This window comes from Sinocyclocheilus rhinocerous, unplaced genomic scaffold (assembly GCF_001515625.1).
Source record: "Sinocyclocheilus rhinocerous isolate Xijiao unplaced genomic scaffold, SAMN03320098_v1.1 scaffold185, whole genome shotgun sequence".
Taxonomy (NCBI): Eukaryota; Metazoa; Chordata; class Actinopteri; order Cypriniformes; family Cyprinidae; genus Sinocyclocheilus; species Sinocyclocheilus rhinocerous.
In genome coordinates, this window is record NW_015662163.1 from 2,934,987 (window position 1) to 2,958,151 (window position 23,165).

Consider the following 23,165-nt stretch of genomic DNA (forward strand, 5'->3'; position numbering starts at 1 on the left):
ATCCAGAGAAATCACAGTACATGTAGGGCAAGGCAGGAAACCTCAGTTGAATGTGCATGACCTTTGAGCCTTCAGATGGCATTGCATAAGAAACGTCGATTGCGATGTTAAATATAACCATATGGGCTCAGGAGTACTTCGGAAAACCACTGTCACTTAACAAGTCTGCCGCTGCATCAATAAATGTAACTTGAATCTCTTTTACTCTAGGAGAAAGCTATACATTAATTCTATGCAGTGATGCTGCCGGGTTCTCTGGGCCAGAGCTCATCTCAGATAGTCAAAAAGACAAAAATGTGTGCTGTTCTCAGTCCCAAAGACCAAAGGGACCATCCAGACTTTCATTAGCGACAGAAGCAAAAGCAAACGTCTGTCATGGTAAATGAGAGCATCAGTGCAAACGGCATGGGTGACTGGAATATGTGGGAAGGTACTATTGACATGGAGGCATATACTGGGATTGTACAGAGAAATATACTGCCATCAAGATGATGTCTTGCATGGGAAGTCCATTGTTATTAGATCAAGACAATGTCTGCTCTCATTCTGCATGTGCTACAACAGCGTGGTTTCGTAGACAGAGTGAATGTGCTAGACTGGCCAGCAGATCCGTCTCCTATTGAAAATGTATGGCTCATCATGAAAAGGAGAATCAGACAACAACAATCACAGACTGCTGAGCATCTGAAGTCTTGTATCAAGCGAGATTGGACAAAAATTTGCTTGCAGAACTTTAACAATTAGTATCTTCAATTCCTAAACAATTAAACGTTGTAATTAAAAGGACCGTTGATGTGACACAGTGTTAAACATGCCTCTGTCCCAACTTTTTTTGGAGTGCGTTGCAGCCATCAAAATCAAAATTTGTTCATATTTATCGTTATAAACCAAGCATGTATAGGTTTTATTAACGCTTGCAAATATATTACACAGTTCAATAACTAATAAAATGATAATAATCGTATTTATATTATGACACAGAGGGTGTATCTGCTGTAAATTCCCACGAACTGGCACTCAGTAATCGAAGTGCTCGTCTATCGACTGCCTTGCTCATTGACGGGCCCCATCGTGTGGCAGACCAAACTAATCGATCCACGCTTGACTTGTTCGCTCTCGGATTTCCTGGTCAGATGAGAGCACGGAAAACACGCCAACAAAACACCACTCTCACTTTCTATCACATCAGAAGTCTGCTGTTAATATAACGTAATCGGCCAGATATCGCACCGAGTAAAGGACTACATTTCAGGTTATCTGTGTGTTCTTCTTGTATCCGTGTTAAAGATGTCTGCATCCGCTGGCGGTGTTGTATCCCCGGGCTCGGCCCTCTCTCCCGGTCCCGCTGCGGCTCCCGGCTCCGGTATGTCCATGTTCCGATGGCTGGAGGTGCTGGAGAAGGAGTTTGACAAGGCGTTTGTGGATGTGGATCTGTTGCTGGGAGAGATCGACCCGGATCAGGCTGATATCACATATGAGGGCCGTCAGAAGATGACCAGCCTCAGCTCATGTTTTGCTCAGCTGTGTCATAAATCCCAAACCATCTTTCAGCTCAACCACAAACTAGAGGTGAGGAAAATAGATGGATATTCTTCTACAAAGTCTCTAGACAAAGTTGTTGTTCTTTTGTTTACCGACATTGAACTTACTGTGTGCGTTGTCTTGTGAACGTTTCGGTCTGAATGTTTGGGACTGAATAACTAGTATTTATTGTCCGAATAGATAATATGGCTGTTAGTCTTTAAAAGCTGATTTTTATTTTGTTTTACAAAATTAGAATATGGATAGGCTATGAATGTTGTTATGAATATTCAGCTAAATGTTTTATTTAAATCTAACGTTACACTAACAAAAAAATACTATGTAAACGTACTGTATATAGCATTGGCGCATAAATTAAGCATTTACTCCCATATATATATGGTACTTTTTGAAAGGCTCGGGGTTCCCATGGTCTTAGAAAACGTGGAAATCTCAGGAAGTTTTTGAAGTGTGATTTCCAATCCTGTTAAAGTCATGGATTTATTTGTATTTATTTTTTTGTGAATTGCAATACTGCAACACTTCATCGGCTATAAATTGTTATTTTTGAGTGCGAAATCAATGAAAAAGAAACTTTATTCTGTAATCAAGTATTCCTAGAAAAATCTTTTGCAATAAGGAATGGGAACCCTGAAATTAAAACTGCTCTATAATGTTGAAATAGTATAGATGGCAACAGCGCATCATTTGCATTCTAAATTATTAATTTGAATCCTGCTGTTCTGTTTCAATAATGTTATTGGTGCTTAAACATGAGCTTTTCATTCCATATAGCACAACTTAAAAGATTACTCTAAATTAGAGACGTAATTACAGTGCGGTGCTTTTGGAGAATAAGTAAGGCCTACAGTACAGTTAATCTGGTTATAATCGCACAATAAACCAAACATGGTGATTAGAACCCCAACGCAAAGTCATGATGGACATGAGTCTTGCACATATTTAGAGCAAAAGTTTTACATTTGAATAGGCAAAATTTGGAAAATGAGCTTCTTTGTATTGCCAAAATAAACTGTATTGGCTGAAAATTGTTATCAGATTAACTCATGTCACTGAATGGCCTATTTTCACTTCAAACTACTTGTCACTTCATGTAGGCTGTCTGATAAATAATGCATATGTGCATTTGTCGTTTTGTTCTTTCATTTTTCTCGGGACACACAAACAGCTGCATAAACAAACATAAAAAGTTCTCAGTTTGGAAGCAGATTTCTTCATCCACTGGAAATGCTTTGCATATGGTGCAAACCGAGTAGTCACAAAACTATATAAAAACCTGTTAGACCTGCTTAGCCAGCCAATGCCAGACACTGGTCATTCTTCTGTTTAAATGGACTGCAGTGCATCACATACATGATCCCTTAACTTAAACAGTATTTAACAGTATTAAGTATTGTTGCTGTTGAGCTCCGCTGTCTTTTCTGTCACACAGTCTGGATAATTGGCATCTTGTCTGTGTGTTGGCAGATTCAGGTTTCTCAGGAGACCAGCTCGGGTAATCTGCTTTTCCCACCACTTGTCAAATCTGTTAATGGCTCTTTATCAAATCTCACAGTCCAATTTGAAAAGCAGTATTATCTTCCACATGGGAAATGAATCGTCTTTGCTGTGGAGGAATCGCTTGAGTCCAGGAGATAAAATTCTAAATAACAGGTTCTTAAGTGCACTGACTCACTGGTATAGCTGGCATTTGTGTGGGAGGCTGGATTTCTTTCTGAAAAGGTAGTTTAGCAGGTGAGGAGGTCGCGCATACACCCACCTCTTCACTGGCGCTGCTGAGCAGAGCAGATTAACACACAGCTTGATAAAAACTCCCTGCTGTACAAGAGGAGGGTTGGATGTGAGACAGTGAAGATTACAGCTTCCTGTCCTTAAAGAGGTACTGTGGCGGTACTATTGCACAATGAAGGTATACTATTTCGATGGCACTTCAAATAATGCCATGGTATTAACATGATACTTGTCCAAAACCCTTAGCATTGGGGTCCAAAAAAAACATTGTAGTACCATAGTACATCTTTGTTAGTAAATACACCAACATTATGACTTACAGTCAGCATTAAACTGAATTCTCATTTCATTTGCGTAATGTGATGCATTGCAAAGAAACTTGATATTTAATGGGGATGGTTGATTAGTCATCCAATTTATTACATTATTTCTTATATTTTTGTAGTTTCAAATTATGTTTTAAGTGGAGGTGCTTTAATTAGCATGCAACATGGCAACACCATAGTACATCTTCGTTAGTAAATATACCATTACTACTTCTAGTCAGCATGAAGCTGCATTGTCAAACCATTCAATTTGCGTAATGTAATGCATTGCCGAAAGAAACAGGATTTGTCATGAAGAAAGTAAATAGGGTTCATTTTGATTTCATGCTGACTTAAAAATCTACTCCTGTGATGTCATTTTCCGAAGGATCCACCCAAATATTTGTACCAAACACCCTTTTTGAGGGCTGCCACTGTATGAAAAGTCTTGGCCTGAAACAATAAGGCATTTTTCTCTAGTTTTAGGCTGCATCGCGCACACACTGAAATCCTTTGAGGTATTTTGGTGCCATCGCTTTTTGTCAGATTCAGTTACATTGTTAATTTAAGGGAAGATATTTGGTTTTGCTAGTAGAAGTGTTGTTAAAGAGTATATAGCATTTTAAAGTAGACGGTCACTTTTTATTGGGAGGGGCTTCAGTGGGAATCTTAAGTGTTCAGTGCGGCTGATGGTGTTGGGTTCAGATTCACCACTCTCGCTGTACTTGTTTCAGAACGACTCCTGACAGATAAATGAACCTTCTCTGCTGCGTTACTGCTGAATATGAGAGTCCCTCAGCTAACCTTGGCTATCCAGCAGAGATTAGGCACATAAATAAATGAGTAGTTTTTCTACGAGAGGACTTTTATATCTGTCCTTGACGCAGCTTGCCTTCCTAAGAGGCTGAGATGCTGGAGGATTGAGCTGCTTTCTAATTCTGCGGGGCCTTCTGATGGGGGACGGGATGCCATTATTCACCACGGCTGTGGTTGTTAATGAGTGTGTCAGATGAGAGTATGCTCTGCTAAAGGGAAGCGGAAACATTAGGAAGAGGAAGAGGAAATTTAAAGCGATAGTTCACCCAAAAATCAAAATTCTCATTAATTGCTCACCCTCATGTCGTTCCAAACCCGTAAGACCTACGTTCATATTTGGAACACAAATAAAGATATTTTTGATGAAATCTGAGAGCTTTCTGACCCTGCATAGACAGTAATGCAACTGAAACGTTCAAGGTCCAGAAACGTAGTGAGGACATCGTTAAAATAGTCCATGTGACATCAGTTAAACCGTAATTTTATGAAGCTGCGAGAATACTTTTTGTGTGCAATGAAAACAAAAATAACGACTTTATTCAACAATTTCTTCTCTAATGGCGCTTTTCCACTGCGTGGTACGACTCGGCTCGGTACGGCTCAGTACGGTACGGCACGGTTCGGCACGGCACAGTTTGCGTTTCCACTGCAGTTCAGTACCGCTTTACAGTGGGCGGGATTATTCCCATGTCGTTATAGTTGCGCCGCCTCTACTGTTTTGGTAACGGTACGGTTCGCTTGAAACCCCAACCGAAGTGGTACTAAAAAAAGTACCAGGTACCAGGTACTGTACCCAGTGGAAAACCCCCCAAAAGTGAACCGTACCGAGCCGTACCATGCAGTGGAAAAGCGCCATAATGTGCCAGTCGATGAGCATTCACAAGAGTACCACGATGCATGCCTTAAACGTGTCAGTTGTGTTGCCGTCTATGGAGCTCTTGGATTTCATAAAAAATATCTTAATTTGTGTTCCAAAGATGAACAAAGGTCTTACAGGTTTGGAACAACATGAGGGTGAGTAATTAATGACAGAATTTTTATTTCTGGTTGAACAATCGCTTTAAATTTCCTTTATAAAAAAAAAAGCTTGTTTATGTTTAGGATAAACGTAGGATGAATTCAATGTGACATGGTCTTGTACAGTTTTTTTTGTTGGTATATCTGACTCAAATCCATTTAGTTATTTGTGGTTTGAACAGGAAAAAACTTTTCCAATTTTTCTAATGAAATCCAAAAAGATTGGATTTCAAGTGGTTTCTTTTATCTTTCAGGACTGTAACATATGCAAAGCCTTGATGAACATACTATGTAGTGAATGCGCATGCATGAATGCGTGAGATGTGTAATCCCTCAGTATGAGTTAAAGAAATGTCATCAAGGATATGAGCAGAGGCTAAATGTTCAGTTTTCTGTGCTCTCTTCATAAAGGAATAGCTCACCCAGAAATGAAAATGTGACCGTGGACCACAAAACCAGTCATAACGGTCAATTTTCTTAAATTTAGAATAAATAAGCTTTCCGTTGATGTATGGTTTGTTAGGATAAAACAATATTTGGCCGAGATACAACTATTTGAAAATCTGGAATTTGAGTGTGCAAAAACAAAAAAATCTAAATTCTGAGAAAATCGTCTTTAAAGTTGTCCAAATGAAGTTCTTAGCAATGCACATATAACTAATCAAAAATTAAGTTTTGATATATCTACTGTAGGAAATGTACAAAATATCTTCATGGAACATTTACTTAATACCCTAATGATTTTTGGCATAAAAGAAAAATTGATAATTTTGACCCATACAATGTATTTTTGGCTATTGCTACAAATATACCCGTGCTGCTTATGACTGGTTTTGTGGTCCAGGCTCACAAATGTACTTACCCTCAGGCCATCCAAGTTGTAGATGAGTTTGTTTCTTAATCTGAACAGATTTGGAGAAATTTAGCATTACGCTGATAAAAACAAAACAATAATCCACAAGTAATCCACACGACTCCAGTCCATCAATTAACAGCTTGTGAAGTCAAACGCTGCGTGTTTATAAGAAACAAATCCACCGTTTTCAGCATATTTTTATTTTTGGATGAACTATTCCTTTAAAAAGACTGTTGCAAACTGGAATCGAACTAGAGTTTTTCACATAGGCAGCATGGCTCAACGTGCCAGAAGACTTGCACTAATTGCTAGTCCCTCAAAAAGCCACAATTTGCAGTTTTCCTTTTGGTTTGACTCTGTTAGGATAAACATTTGTCTTCATTTTCATACTTAATATTTTCATTATTAATCTGTAAATCTGTTCTATTCTGGATTGGAGAAGGATGGTCGATACTTCATACGCAGACACTACTTGAGTCAGCACAAATCTGAGCATGAGTCATGATTCTTGGATGGCTAGTTATACTCTGTGTGTGTGTGTGTGTGTGTGTGTGTGTGTGTGTGCTTCAGGCTCAGCTGGTGGACCTGCGGTCGGAGCTGACAGATGTCCAGGCAGAGAAGGCTGTGGTGGAGAAGGAGGTTCATGAACAACTTCTTCAACTCCATGCCATGCAGCTCAAACTCCAAGCCAAAGGCGGACAGGCAGTCGACTCTGACTCCATCAAGGACAGGATGGTGGGCACAGCACCAGATTCCTACAAATGTAGCAGAACCAAGGCTAGGTTTAAATCTAGATGAGTTACTGAAAATTGGCTTGTAGGACACCTAGTTTAATATGTTAGCATTAAGGCCACCTGGATCTTCAACTCATTATGTGGTCAAAAGTATGTGGACACCTGATCACAGAAGATCTCATTCCAAATCTATGGTAATTAATGTGAAAGTGGAACTGTTATAATGGCCTTCACTCTTTTGGGAAAGCTTTTCATTTGTTGTGACACTGATAAAGTGTCAGGCCTAGAAGTACTGTTAGACTAACTAGTTGAGTGGGATTTCGAGCAGGCTGATCAAGTTATTCCAGACCCATCTAAAAAGGATTGCTAGACGAACCAGCAGCCTGCTTTGTGTGCAGGACTATTGCCATGGCGTTTAGCAAACAAACCATAGACTATCATTGTGTGCTGTAGGTTTAGTCTTCCATCTCTGGAACTTTGATTCCAAGAGAAAACCATCCCTATGTGTGAATCCATGTTACACAGTATACAAATAGCAGATAAGCTGATAACTATTTTCTTGTTACAACCAACAACCATTCTATAAGATTTTGTCTAAATAAATTACAAATAAAACCATAAAAACTAACCTAACTGAATGAAAAATTATTATTAAAATATTATTGATAATTGAAAAACTATTTAAATTTAGAGTTTTGAGCATATTAATTTAGCTAAAGATTACATTTAACAGTGTTACTAAGTTATTAGTGTTTTTAAATATTAAATTGAGTGTTAGGTAAAGGTAATCGAAATGTAAAAATGGTAAAATGAACATGCACAATTAAATATCCAATATCAAGTATTGGTCATTCATTTGGGGTTGGTAAGATTTCTAAAAACGTTTTTGAAAGAAGTCTCTTATGCTCACCAAGTTTGCATTAATTTGCTTAAAAATACAGTAAAAATATTAATATTGTGTAAATATTATTGCAATTTAAAAAAAACTATCATTGTGTGCTGTAGGTTTAGTCTTCCATCTCTGGAACTTTGATTCCAAGAGAAAACCATCCCTATGTGTGAATCCATGTTACACAGTATACAAATAGCAGATAAGCTGATAACTATTTTCTTGTTACAACCAACAACCATTCTATAAGATTTTGTCTAAATAAATTACAAATAAAACCATAAAAACTAACCTAACTGAATGAAAAATTATTATTAAAATATTATTGATAATTGAAAAACTATTTAAATTTAGAGTTTTGAGCATATTAATTTAGCTAAAGATTACATTTAACAGTGTTACTAAGTTATTAGTGTTTTTAAATATTAAATTGAGTGTTAGGTAAAGGTAATCGAAATGTAAAAATGGTAAAATGAACATGCACAATTAAATATCCAATATCAAGTATTGGTCATTTTGGGGTTGGTAAGATTTCTAAAAACGTTTTTGAAAGAAGTCTCTTATGCTCACCAAGTTTGCATTAATTTGCTTAAAAATACAGTAAAAATATTAATATTGTGTAAATATTATTGCAATTTAAAAAAAACATGATACATTTTTTTTTAGGATTATTTGATGAATAGGAAGTTCAAAAGAATAGATTTTATTTGAAATGGGAATCTTTTGTAACATTGTCTTTAAAGGGTTAGTTCACCCAAAAATGAAAATTAGGCTGCGTTTTACTCACCCCCGAGGCATCCTAGGTGTATATGACTTTCTTCTTTCAGACGAATCCAGTCGGAGTTATATAAAAAATTGTCATTGATCTTTCAAGCTGTTTAATGCCACTCAGCGGGTGTTGCATTGCTTCAGTCCAAAAGAACTTAAATAAAAATCCATAAAAAAAAGTGTCTCACACGGCTCCCGGGGGTGAGCAAAGGCCTCCTGTAGCAACACCCGCTGAGTGGCATTAAACAGCTTGAAAGATCAAAGACTATTTTAAATATAACTCCGACTGGATTTGTCTGAAAGAAGAAAGTCATATACACCTAGGATGCCACGGGGGTGAGTAAAAGCAACCTAATTTTCATTTTTGGGTGAACTAACCCTTTAATGTTACTTTTGATTAATTTATTGTGTCCTTGCTAAATAAAAGTATTACTGAAAAACAACAACAACAACAAAAAACACTATTTAAAAACCTTCCAGCTAAAGCTGATGTTGCTTTCAGAGGCCGTTTATAAGTCAACAGTGAGTGTTGAAGCTGCAGACAATGTTTGTGCACTTAACGCTTCAGAACTCGCTGTCCTGTTCTGTGAGCTTCTGTGGGTGACCTGCCATCGCTCCTAGACTTTTTCACTTCACTGTAGCATCACTTAGAGTAGCCAAGGGCACAAATCTGACAAACCGACTACAGAGATTACATGTCTGCAGAGATTACATGGCTGTATGCTTCAGTTTATCCAGCCATCATTAACGGTGTGGCTGGAATAGCTCAGTCCACTAATTAGTACATGTGTCTACATACTTTTGACTGTGTAGCATAGCTGTTACATTTGATGGTGTCGTAATAGCAGTATCTTTGTATAATCAGCTGTAATGAACACTAACAGGCTCTGGTTGGGTTGGCACTCTGCTCTGTCTTCCTGACTTAACCCTAATGATGTAAGGATGAACGTTGATGCTTCTGTAACCGTCCTTTCTGTTTAACCCTGTCTCTCTAACCTTTGACCCTCTGTTTTTCTTCTCAATCTTAAGCCTGTTCCCTCAGTGGAGGACAAGGTAAGTTTTGCATTGTTTTGTGTCCGTGTGTGTCCTGTCTAACTCCACTTTTTCCCTCTGTTAATGCTGCTGCTGTCTGTTTTAACCATCCCTAGTAAAGAACTATGTTCTTTTTGTGTACTAGTAGATTAACTGCTAGAGGTGAGTGATATATTGGTAGCCGATACATTATTCACTGAAACCTTGGAAAATTGAACCAACTGATGGGGTTATAATGAAAAAGTAAAAGAATCTGTATCGGCCACCACATGCTGTTAAGGTGTGGTCATTTACTGGTGTTGGGTGAAATTTTGTATTTTAAATCCACATTATCATGAATTTTGCTTGAGAACAAAACTGTTCCTTCACAGATTTTGCTCAGAATCATCACATTGACCAAGAGAAAGCTGCTTTGTTTGAAAATGACTCACTAAACTTTTGACAATAGACCTTTTATGTCTGTGAAATTTCACCGAAATATCGCTAACGTGACCGCACCTTTAATCATTGATACAAGCCGATCGATATCAGCCCTGAAGTTCAATATTGGTACATAGCTAATGCTAGATGTGTCTTTTTTTCACTCCAGGGGTTGTAACAAATGAAGAGATGCCATTCAAGTGGCTTCATTTCACACTACTGGTAAACTTGTAGTAGAGGTGGGCGATAGGACCAAAATCTTAATATCACGATACGAGTCATTTTATTTTACGATAATGATATATATCATGATGTAGTTATTTTTTATTTAAATAAGGACAACATTTTTGATACCATAGAAATTTCAGAATTGTTGTCACCAGTGTCAATTAGGGCTGTCAAAATTTTTTTCGAATATTCGTCGAATTTAAAATAAAAATCCACATTCGAATGCAAAAACGTTGCATTCGAATTTTAGGTGTGCGTCAGGCTGCCTTATCAGTGGCCCACGAAATGCGACGACATAAGTGTCATTGCATTTTAATGCTTTTGTTAGCCTGTCCATTTGAACCCACTAGATGCGGTGCTGCTACGTTGTTCATTCAAAATATTGCGGAAAAAGAGAACATCAATGCGGAGAAGATGTTGTTTACGTCAAAACTGAAACCAAGCCGTTCACACAGAACGCATATTTATCACATTTTCTAGAGGGACATCTATCAGCATTCGCGTCTCGCACAAGAGAGCCGCATGTTTAGAAAGCCATGTAAAATTAATGCAAGTTCAACTTTTAAAAAACATGTCTCAAGACTTTATGGCGGTTTTCCCCATCCCACTGCATCTCAAGTTTTTAAATGAAGAAAGTACTCTTTGTGATTGGTTTTCAGGCCTTTGTATTAAACTATATATGCATGATGCTGTTTTGTTTCTAATTGTTTAAACAACTTTATTCATTATATAAGGTTTACAAATATTATTTTAAACATTATGCACTTTTTTCAAAGATAGTCGTGTTATTTTATTATGCTTTATTTTGCTGGATGCGCCCTCTTGTGGCCTCGAGAGAAGCCAAAAGCTTTTTTTCCCCCTAACTGAAATTATGCCTTTTAAATTAGAATATAATTCGAATATTGATAATATTTAAGTAAAAAATTTGAATTTAGTTTTTCATCCATTTTGACAGCCCTAGTGTCAATATGACAAAATAAAATAATACTAGCCTGAAAAAACAAACAAACAACAACCTCAAGCTCACTGACGACAAGTAAACATTCAGCGATTAAATAAGAAACTAATTACAAGCAATAGGACAAAAAACTACAGTAGAACAAATAAAGAAATTCTACATATATTGTATAAAGTAATCGAATGTATAAAAACACTGCATATTCTGCACTGTGTAAATTAAATATATATTTCTTCTTATTAAAGTTACAAAAGTGATTTAGTCAAGAGTAGTGAGAGATTTTCTCTCTTTTGTTGTTTGATTAACATAAGCAGAACTATTAGACTGCTGTCACTTTAAGAGCTGCCCGGATCCAATATACTGTTACACGTGTTTTCTTTCTCAGCTTTTTGCTTTCACTTAAGACCTAAATTACTGTGTACGAGGATAATTGCAAAAACGGTCATTTTGACACATACAAGTGTGTGTATTTAACTGTTCAAGGCGACAAAAGTGGCAAAAAAAAATCCCGCGCTGCATGATCGCAGTCTTCACATGCGCGCGTAATGCATATAGCGAAATGAGTTCTCTTTCGCTGCTGATTGCGTTTCAAAGGCTTAAAATCACTTGTTTCAAAAGTTTCGCAATGCTTAAAAATGTGCGCAAATGATAACGGTTTCTTGACCATGTGGCACAGCAATGTCATGTGAGCGTGTAACCGCGATAGAGACGATAGTTCAAAATCTCTACCTTCTTCTTGACAAATTTAAACCGGTAATCGTGTCTATCGGTATATCGCCCACCCCCAACTTGTAGTAATTATGATGTTAAATCTACATTTGTTCGAAAACATCAAAGTAGGCACACCACAGCTCCAGAGATAGAGAAGTATTTAATTATGTTCTCATCACAGGTGAAGTTTCGAGCTTAAACGCTCTTCATCAAATCTACATTTGTTACAATTCTATAGTATGCGCGCACACATTTAGTGGTATGTTTAAGCTAGAGTGCTTGTTTGTCCTGCGATCTCACCTCACTTGTCATATGCACTGTTGTGAAGTTGTAGTTTTTGTGGTGACGTAGGTCTTCTGTTTCTTGTCCTATTGGGCAGCACATTAGAAAGGCTGTTAATGACAGAGATTTGATGTGACTGTTATTAACAGACTTGCATCAGTATGCATACATGGTCAGAGGTTTGGCGCACAACTGCTCACTTCTTGTCTTTGTTTGATTACATGTCACAGGAGAAGGAACTGGAGGCCAGTAAGAAAGAAAAAGTGAAGGAGGCCAAGTTGGAGGCAGAGGTGAAGATGTTGAAGAAAGAGAACGAGGCCCTCCGCAGGCACATTGCGGTACTACAGGCTGAGGTGTACGGAGCCAGACTGGCAGCCAAGTATCTGGACAAAGAGCTGGCTGGGAGGTAAGAGACAGCATTGTTCTTCTGTTCTGATTGACCATTATGTGGGATTCATGTGGCGATTTCTTCCACACAAAGAGCCAAGATTGGCACAGAGTTCTGGGTGTCAGTATAAACCGTAATGCTTTTTTCGTTGTATTCAGGGTACAGCAAATCCAGTTGCTCGGGCGAGACATGAAAGGACCAGCTCATGACAAGCTGTGGAACCAGCTTGAAGCTGAGATTCACCTGCACCGCCACAAAACAGTGATTCGAGCCTGCAGGGGGCGCAATGATCCCAAAAAACCCTTGCCATCACCTGTGGGGCATGTAAGATAGCACATTCAGTTCATTTACTTGGTAAACGCTTGGTAAAACTGCATGCAGAAGGTGAACTAATATCCTTGAGATATATCAGAGTAAAATTTGACAAAACAAGCGAATGATGTGCCTTGAGGAAATTTCACCCCAAAATCAAAATCAGAAGTTAAAAATGTAATTTCTTATAGCTGCTGTTTATTTATTGTCAACTAAAAGTAAAACCTAATTCATTACTTCAAATAAAAAACTAAATAAAACAAAACTTACAAAAATTAAAACATTTTATTTCAGCTAGATGCCGTCAACATTTTTAATTTTATTATTTATTTTTTATTTTAGTTTACTAAGTACTAAAATAACTTAAAACAAAATTACAAAAACCTTAACTAAAGTTAAAATGAAAATATAAAATAATAAAAAATATAGTAGTACATTAATGAAACTAAAATAATATTTATTTAAATTTTTTAATAAGAAATTAAATTTTGCATTAAACAACTAAAAGTTTAATTAAATTTAATCTTAAAAATAAAATGTTAAGCCCATTGTTTCTGCACTGACATTTAAGAATCTTTACAAATATATTTAAATGTCCATATTTACTTATTTATATATTTAAATTAAATAAATTTTAGTTATATTAAATATAACATTAAGATTTTTTATATTTAAAAATTTATATTGACTTAAATATTAGTCTTTAAAATTATGTTGTTTTAATATACTTTAAATATATTAAATATACTATATAATGCCGGTCACAAGAACAGTACAGCTGGCTACTATAAATATGAAAATAATTTCACAATATAAATAGTATAATATTATAGACAATATAATAGTCTATGAAACAAGCTTAATTATTTATATGCACTATAAATAAATATAGTAGTTTGTTTGATTTTGTGGTGAACTATGACAATTTTCATGTGATTCACCCTTGATTATGTCCTCTCTACGTTTACCTCTGCAGGACACAGATTCTCTGAAAAAGACTCAGGGAGTCGGCCCTATACGTAAAGTGGTTTTGACCAAAGAAGATCATGAAGGACTTGGCATCTCCATTACTGTGAGTTCAACCTTTGATTTTATATGCAGGCTAATTCATCTGGTTTCAATGGATGAATCACTGTGTGTTCCCAGATCAAAGTCCTGATTTGATGTTTGCATTGGAATTAATACAGGGCGGGAAAGAGCACGGCGTTCCCATCCTCATCTCCGAAATCCACCCCACCCAGCCTGCAGAGCGCTGCGGAGGACTGCATGTGGGAGATGCCATCTTAGCCGTCAACAACATCAACCTGAGAGATGCAAAGCACAAAGAGGCCGTCACCATCCTCTCACAGCAGGTGAGAGACACGCGCGGTTCAGATTGCAGCCCGGCGAGGGGGCTGTCAGATCAGGCTTGGCGTGTGACCTATAACTTATTATTAGAACCATGTTTCAGTCCCATTCTAACACCTGCAGAGAACCTCCCAAAGGTTAAGATGCCCTTTAATTGGGCTTGTGAGTAGGGCTGCACGATTAATCGCATGCGATTGTCACGCGTGTCTCGTCAGTAAAGCCGGTTCTATGATTAGTAGTAAATGTCCATCACCTGTTTTCAAATGGAGCGGCATTAACTACACAGAGCCGTAGTTCGCTGACAAGCTACGCAATATCGCGTTCATAATTGAATGCGATTCATCTGCGATTATGAACGCGATATTGCGTAGCTTGTCAGCGAACTACGGCTCTGGTTAATCGTGCAGCCCTACTTGTGAGGTGTAATGACTAACGGTTTGAAGAGAACATACCTGTTAATGGAATTGTTCACCCAAAAATGGTCATTTCCTCACCCTCATGTTGTTCCAAACCCATCTGACTTCTTTTCTGTTGAACACAAAATGTGGGCGCTCTTTTCAATTTCCTAAAAGCAAATGAGGACTTGGTCTGTCAGGCTCTGAAATGACAAAAAATGCATCATAGATGAATCAGAAGTGGTTTATGTGACACATGCGCAAGTCTTCTGATGTCATATGATAGGGCTGTCAAAATGGCTGAAAAACTAAATTTGAATTTTGCACTTAAATATTATCAGTATTCGAAATATATTCGAATTTAAAAGGCATAATTTCAGTTAGGGGGAAAAACGCTTTTGGTTTCAGTTTTGACGTAAACAAGATCTTCTCCGCACTGATGTTCTCTTTTTCCGCAAACCAAAATTTTTTACGCACACCTAAAATTCGAATGCAACGTTTTTGCATTCGAATGTGGATTTTTATTTTAAATTCGATGTATATTTGTAATTCGAATTTTAATTTGACAGCCCTTTCATACGATAGCTCTGTGTGAGCAACCAAAGGTTATATTTACCTCGCATAACAAACAGGACTGACATTTATACACACACCCACACTTCCAGACATTCACACAGTTTTTTTTTGTTGTTGTTCTGCAGAGGGGAGAAATTGAGTTTGAGGTGGTTTACGTGGCTCCAGAGGTGGACTCTGACGATGAGAACGTGGAGTATGAAGATGACAGCGGACACCGCTACCGTCTGTACCTGGACGAGCTGGAGGAGGGATCAGAAGCCAGTCACAATAATGGCACTGCCGACCCAGCTTCCCTACAAGGCAAGTGCACTGAATGAATTCATTTTCTTCCAAAGAACAGTTTTTACAGCATTTATTAATCTGTGTAAACTTATAAATATATTGTTGTTCATTCTTTATTTGTTGATAATATATTACTATTGCATTGTAATTTATTTAATAAATTTAGTTATTTATCTTTGATGCTAAGGCAGTAAATATGAATAAATAACATAATAAAATAAATAAATATGAATAATCTATGCAAAGTTATAAATATGCCATTGTTCTATATCAGCTTATACTCTTGTTCATTGTCTATTCATGGTTGTTCATAACGCATTAATGTTGTATTGTAAGTTTTCATTAATTTTATTTTTTATTTTTGATGCAGGCAATAAGACATAAATATGAATGAATTGATAGATAATGTAATAAATAAAATATTGCTAAATAATGATATTAAAATTGGTTTAAAACACAACTTGAAACATTAAAAATGTATTAGTAAAAAGTAATATTAACCCTATAGCATTAAAAAAAGGCTATAAACGTCTAAAACTTACATCAAATTATAATCTTAAAAAATTCACACTACTGTTTAAAAGTTTGTTTTTGAAAGAAGTATCTTATGCTCAACAAGGCTGCATTTATTACAAAAATATAGTGAAACAGTAATATTGTTTTGAATATTTTAATAAAACCGTAATATTGTGAAATATTCTTATAATTAAATTTTTTTTTTCAAAATGTAATTTATTCCTGTGATGCAAAGCTGAATTTTCAGCATCATTACAGCATCATCGTCACATGATCCTTCAGAAATCATTCTAATATGCTGCTCAAGAAACAATAATGTTGAAAACAGCTGCACTGCTTAATATTTTTGTGGAAAATGTGATACATTTTTAGTATTCCTTGATGAATAGAAAGTTTAAAATAACAGCATTCATAAATATCTTTACTGTTACTTTTGATCAATTTAATAAAAGTATACATTTCTTTTAAAAAAAACAAACAAACTTACTGACCCAAAACTATGCACAGTACTGTCTGTAATGATATCATTATAGCCTATGCAGCCGTTTAATCATAAAAGCCAAAGGCTAATGGTTTAAAGAAAATTGTGAAGTTTATCCAAACTGACTAACCGTTTTCTTTCTCCTTACAGCTGTAGGGAAGCACTTAGTGAACAACAGAACAGAGAATGGAGATGCTGCCTTGTCCAGTGAAAGTCCTTCAGACGACAAGACCTCCAAGACAGCAGAGTCTGCAGAGAGTTCCTCCTAGATCTCCAGACTTCCAGAAGGATCCTGGAGATGAGAGAGAGAGGAGCATCAGGCGAAGAGATGGAGACCAGAAAGAGATTAAGACTGCACATGTATAATATGTAACATACCAGATTCTTCTTGTTTTATGCCGTTTGGAGAACAGACTGCTTCGACGTCCACTGGAGAAACACTGAGGGAAGAGGACATACTGTTACTCAGTGGCCACAAAGGATTGTTTGCATATGTACGTCACCATCACTTGAGGGGACAAAATGAATATTTACGTAGATGAGTAAAGTGATTGGATGGATTGGATAAGAGTTTTGATTCTTGACTTCCTCTTTTGTGTAACCCTCTGTAGGTGAACTGAAAATGAGCTCAAATGTAGGGCTTCTACTTTAATGATTCACACTTCTTCTCTTGTACTGGAGTAGATGGATATAGCAATGAGTTACTGTTTGCTCAAAATGTATGCACATTGTTTTTAACTTCTCTGTTTTAGCTTAGTGTGATCCTGTCCTGCTCCAAAGCAAAGGCAAAGAGGATGATACTACTTCCTGTTTTGCACACAGGATGGTCAGTAGGTGACGGGGACAGAAACGACACAGCGTGATTTACTAACTGCACATCCATGTGCTTTCATTTCTTTGCTTACAAGAACAGAATTGGAGAGAAGCCATTTAGGTGATCTAGAATTAATTTTGGGGTGACTTTCATAGAAGAGATATCCAGCTCATATTTTACCCTAAAGGCATATATATATATATATATATATATACACATACATACATACATATATACACACACACACACACACATATATAATTTTTTTTTTACATTTCTGTGGCATTATTTTTAAAATAATTAACCCCCCCCTCCCAAAATCTAATCATTGTAACGTTAATTTGTTTTGTATTTCAAATTAAGGATAAACATTACTCAAATTTACAATGACACTCAGTTTTCAATATTTATTTAAACTAAAAAATGTATATACACCCACACAATTTTATTTTAATTGGAATATTAAATACTGAAAAGTGAAATTTTTAAGGTTAGTGTGCTTATTTTTATTTCTCATGAAAATAATGGCACAATGCAAAATATTAACAATAATAATTAATGGTACTAAATAATTTTCTGTATTTTAAAAATAATTAACCTATTTTTATTTGTATTTTCAGGACAATTACAAAAAAATCTTTTTAAAAAATTAACAATTTTTTTTTTACACAAAATCCTCATCATTGCAGCATGCTATTTTATATTTAATTAAATTCATTACAAAAATATATGTTACTGGCAATAGAATAATAAATACAAATAAATAATATTTTTCATGACAATGATGTCACAATGTAAAATAAAAAATAGTAATAATTATTGTTCCTAAAATTAAACACAATGATTTTTAAATGTAAATTTTTATTTTTAAATTTTATTTAATTTGATTTATTTTAGGGTGAGATGTGACCCACACATTTCTTGACAGCTTTCATGATATCCACCCTTACATACCTGTCAAGGTATTTTTAAACATCTTTACTGAACAATGTCCATCTAGTGCCATTGAACCTACTGTATTAACAGTGTCTTTGGAAAAGATACTGATATTAGCTTGTTAGGGAAGTGAACTTGCATTTTTACACAGCAATGTAGCATAGCGTATTTGATCCAAGCCATTTTACTCTTTATATTCTGTGAAAAAACACAAAAGTGTACAGAAATTTAGGATGAGGATTTTCAACAACTACCTTGCCCAATTCAGTCTCTGTAGGGTCGGCTGTAGTGCCTCAAAATCTGTGAATTGTAAGATCATTACTGTATTGATCACCAGAAGAGGTTCCTATAATCATCAGTGTTGCTTTACTACCATTGAGTTATTGAACATATCACTTTTCTCTCAAACTGTTCTCTCACTAGCATTTTCAGAAAGGTGTTTATCACATTATTGCTATTTCATGCTCCAGTCTGAATGTCTTTGTTGATTACTCTATATTTAAATGAAACATTTGGGCTGGATAGCAATAAAACATTCCCTAAACAATTGCTTTACCCTGCTGAAAGAAAAACAGCTTGGTGGTTAGCGATTAGACTGGTTTAAGCAGGTTTTTCAGCAAGGAGGCATAGCTTGAGTGGTAAATATGAAATATTCATAAGTTATTTGCTTATATCACACTTAATCTGCTATTTAACACCCCACTGTAATTGTCACAGGTGTTTGTAGATGTTAGGCAGATGAGGGCAGTCGGGACAATCAGCTCCTTTGGCCGTAACGTAAGGTGAACTCTTATCAGTATATGGGCTGGTTCAGTGGACTGTTGTTGCTTATATTTTCTTGTTACTGATTAGTTCATATAGGAGATGATTTGTGAGATGAAATTCCTCCCACACTGCCAGTGCATGGCACCGCACAGATGCAACTTTAATGTGGAGGAACATTTTTCCTTTTTATAGCCAATTCATTTTTTCCTTTTCCTTCTGGTTTGTGATTTATTCTTCTGTTAACTGTTTTTCCAGTGTCATAGGATTTGTCATAGGGAGATTGGGAATAAATGTTCCACCTGTAGTTATTGTATGACATGAAATGTTTCAATAAACTTAAATTGATTTGCCCAGAGCTTCGTGTTTTGTTGTGGTGTTGATAAAAGGACTTTATTATAGTTTAACAGTCTGCAGTTGCAGTAACTCATTTAAACATGAGGTGGAAGTACGGCTTGACAGAACAAATACAAAACATACAGTATAAGCCTACTATGTGATAAGTAAAATTTACACGTGTAAGGCGTTTTAGTGTTTTACTGCGAAATATTTGAAATAAACGTAAGAATAACTTCTATTGTTGGTAATATTTCAAATTGAACACTTCCTAGACTGAGGCAACTTCGGTTTACTTGACAATCCTTACAGTTTTTCTTTTTTTGAGTATTAAACATCATACGTCAGGTTTTTGAGTAACGTTTTTGTTAATCTCTCAATCATAATTGCATTACATTGCATTAGATGTTTTGCCCCCACTTTGATCATAAAAGCCTTTAAATAACATCTTACTAAACATAGCCTATTTCGGCCTCTGAATAAAATTAAGGTATTTTTCCTCCTCGATTTTAAGCTTCATCTTCTGTCATACTAAATGTGCCATCAAAGCGTGATATATCAAATATGATACTTTAATAAACTGTTTCATTCTGACTATTAGCCTATTTAACACCAGGGTTTACACGGTTAAAACAATTCAAATCTCAGGAAGGTTTTTGTCTTCATGGAGACATATTATTTATATATATATATATATATATTAATTCCAAGGATGTACAAATGGAAATCTGCTTTTGTTATCTCTAGAATATGATTAAATAAAATGCTATATCCTGTCATCATTGCTCGAAAGTGTGCTTCCACCTGTCCATCCTGACTAGCACTGAGAAAGTTAACGTTAACGTACCCTGCCATGTAACGCTGGGTCCTCCACATATTGGCTTCAGTGAAGGTCTGGATGACAATACTACAAAAAAGGCAGTGTAAAGTTTAGTACACACTAAATTAAGAATATAAACCCTAAAAAACACCAGAAAGAATAGTTGCGGCAGAAGCGATGCGCTCATGAATATTAATTACGTAATATGACGTACTTCGCCCAGTCGGCTTAGCTCATTTGCTAAAAGGCAGACGATTGTAATGCAAGTTAACTTTTATTTATTAATTTTTATTTTAATATATGACTTGGCTCTTCATGAAGGTATTGAAAGCAACGTGTTAATATTCATAATCTAGCTGGATTCGTTATTTAACGCGCAGGTGTGGACGGGAACGCACCCTGGCATGAACTAACAGCCCACACAAAGTTCGGCTTCCCACAAAGACCTCCCACACACACTAAAACACAAAGCTGTTTCACGAACCTTTTAAGTTTATGACATTACCTTTTTCTTAATGTTTGACAACACATAAGTCATTAAACACCATTCAGCAGCTCGGACAGATGAATTGTCTGTTAGTTATTTAATTGTTACCAAACTTTGTCTGCATGCTTTACGTTTTACCATATTTTATACCCTAAAAATAGCCTATGGTAAATGCTATTCTTCCTTCCTGTATGATTGCATTTTTTGCACATATACCAGAATTGGTTACACACGGACTCATAAACATTTGTGACCCTGGACCACAAAACCAATTATAAGGGTCAATTTTTTGAAACTGGGATTTGTACATCATCCGAAAGCTAAATAAATAAGCTTTCCATTGCTGTATGGTTTGTTTGGACAGGGCAATATTTGTCTGAGATACAACTATTTGAAAATCTGGAATCGGGGTGCACAAAAATCTAAATATTGAGAAAATTGCATTTAAAGTTGTCCAAATGAAGTTCTTAGCAATGCATATTACTAATCAAAAATTAAGTTTTGATATATTTAGGGCAGGGAATTTACAAAATATCTTCATGGAACATGATCTTTACTTAATATCCTAATGATTTTTGACATAAAATAAAAATCGATAATTTTGGCCCATGCAATGTATTGTTGGCTATTGCTACAAATATACCCCAGCGATTTAAGACTGGTTTTGTGCTCCAGGGTCACATTTGTGGCAGTCGGTTGGGCCAGAGATTCACTGCTGTTCTTTAATGTTGCATACTTTGGGTGGGAAATGTGATACAGGGCGCCTGAACGGTAGATTTAAACAGCAGGGTCACCATCAGCTGCTGCCCCATAACTAACACCCCACCGTTACATTCCTGATCACTGTCCCACAGAGACACCTCATGTGTGACATCCTGCTTTCACCAAATACTTACGTAATCATGCCGATTATTCACATTTTTTAAAGCAAAGCGACCATCACAGGACGGGTTGAACAACTGGTGCTTTTAATCAGGGTTTAGACAAGCACAAACACAGCACTGAGATTCTCAGTGGCAAAGCAGTTCAACACACCAGCATGACCAGATCCTCACGGGCATATCAAACATGAACCATCAGCAGCACATCCCCCAAAACATTTCACAGAAATTAAGACCTGTCAGTAATCTTTAACAGGGATTGTCCCTTAAACAGCAGCAACTCACAGATCTTCTGGATGCTTAAAGGGATAATCCACGTAAAAACAAAAATACCTTCATCATTCACTCCAAACCAGTATGAAGTTATCTCTTCCGTGAAACACAAAGAAATGTTGAAATTTAAAAAATGACATTTTGAACTTTTTTTTTTTTTCTCTTCTCCATTTTTGAGCTTGACAGCCTCTCACTTTCATACACAATTTATAATTTCTTCTCATGTTCCACAGAAGAAAATAAGTCATATGTGACCCCGGACCACAAATCCAGTCTTAAGGGTCAATTTTTCAAACTTGAGATTTATACATCATCTGAAAGCTGAATAAATAAGCTTTCCATTGATGTATGGTTTGTTAGGATAGGACAATATTTTGCTGAGATTCAACTATTTGAAAATCTGGAATCTGAGGGTGCACAAAAATCAAAATATTGAGAAAATTGCCTTTAAAGTTGTTCAAATGAAGTCCTCAGCAATGCATATTATTAATCAAAAATTAAGTTTTGATATATTTACGGTAGGAAATTTACAAAATATCTTCATGGAACATGATCTTTACTTAATATCCTAATGATTTTTGTCATAAAAGAAAAATCTATAATTTTGACTCATACAATGTATTTTTGGCTATTGCTACAAATATACCCGTGCTACTTATGACTGGTTTTGTGCTCCAGGGTCACATATGGGTTTGGAATTAAATGAGAATGAATAAACAACAATTGTTGAGTGAACTATCCCTTTAAATAATCATCGACAGCACAAAGTAACATCTCTTTTTGTTTTTTTAACTAAATATACATTTCAAAACTGTACATACATATGTATACTCCTATAGGCAATCCAAATAAAGACAGTATGAAATAAGACTAATTTTTAGTCTGTTATTGCTTTAAACAGCCAGTTTTCACATGGAACAAGGGGAGTCTAAAACAACAAAGTGAACACAAAAATATTCAGCATGAAAGAAAGATCAAAAACCTTTGAGATATCATTTTGCTTGCATTATAGGATCAAGCTAATTTTGTTGCATCGACACACAGCTTGCTTCCCGTTTGGATGGTGTTAGGCTATTTTAATGGTGTTTTTCACGTCATTTCATGTGTTTTGATTGGTGTAGGGACATGAACATGGAATGGTTCTTGGTCCTAAAGGAGACGGACCAAAGTAACTGCTCAGGAACTTGCCTTACTCCAGTTCCAAAACATCTCCTTCTTCCAACAGGAGATCTTTTGATCTGCTTCCTGAAATATGTTTTTTTTTTTTTTT

The 23,165-nt window shown here is 36.0% G+C and overlaps 1 protein-coding gene across 2 annotated transcripts; it reads left to right on the forward strand.

Annotated features, from left to right (window-relative positions):
- Positions 1 to 999: 999 nt before the first annotated feature.
- On the forward strand, positions 1,000 to 17,151 carry LOC107727658 (Golgi-associated PDZ and coiled-coil motif-containing protein-like). Of its 2 annotated transcripts, XM_016537606.1 has the most exons (9): positions 1,000 to 1,569; positions 6,838 to 7,002; positions 9,688 to 9,711; positions 12,520 to 12,695; positions 12,836 to 13,001; positions 13,966 to 14,061; positions 14,177 to 14,341; positions 15,433 to 15,607; positions 16,737 to 17,151. In XM_016537606.1, the coding sequence occupies exons 1-9, from the start codon at positions 1,288 to 1,290 to the stop codon at positions 16,853 to 16,855; spliced, it is 1,368 nt and encodes a 455-aa protein (XP_016393092.1). In that variant the 5' UTR covers positions 1,000 to 1,287; the 3' UTR covers positions 16,856 to 17,151. The 2 variants fall into 2 exon arrangements, with proteins under 2 accessions (XP_016393092.1, XP_016393093.1); XM_016537607.1 differs by lacking the exon at positions 9,688 to 9,711.
- Positions 17,152 to 23,165: the final 6,014 nt, after the last annotated feature.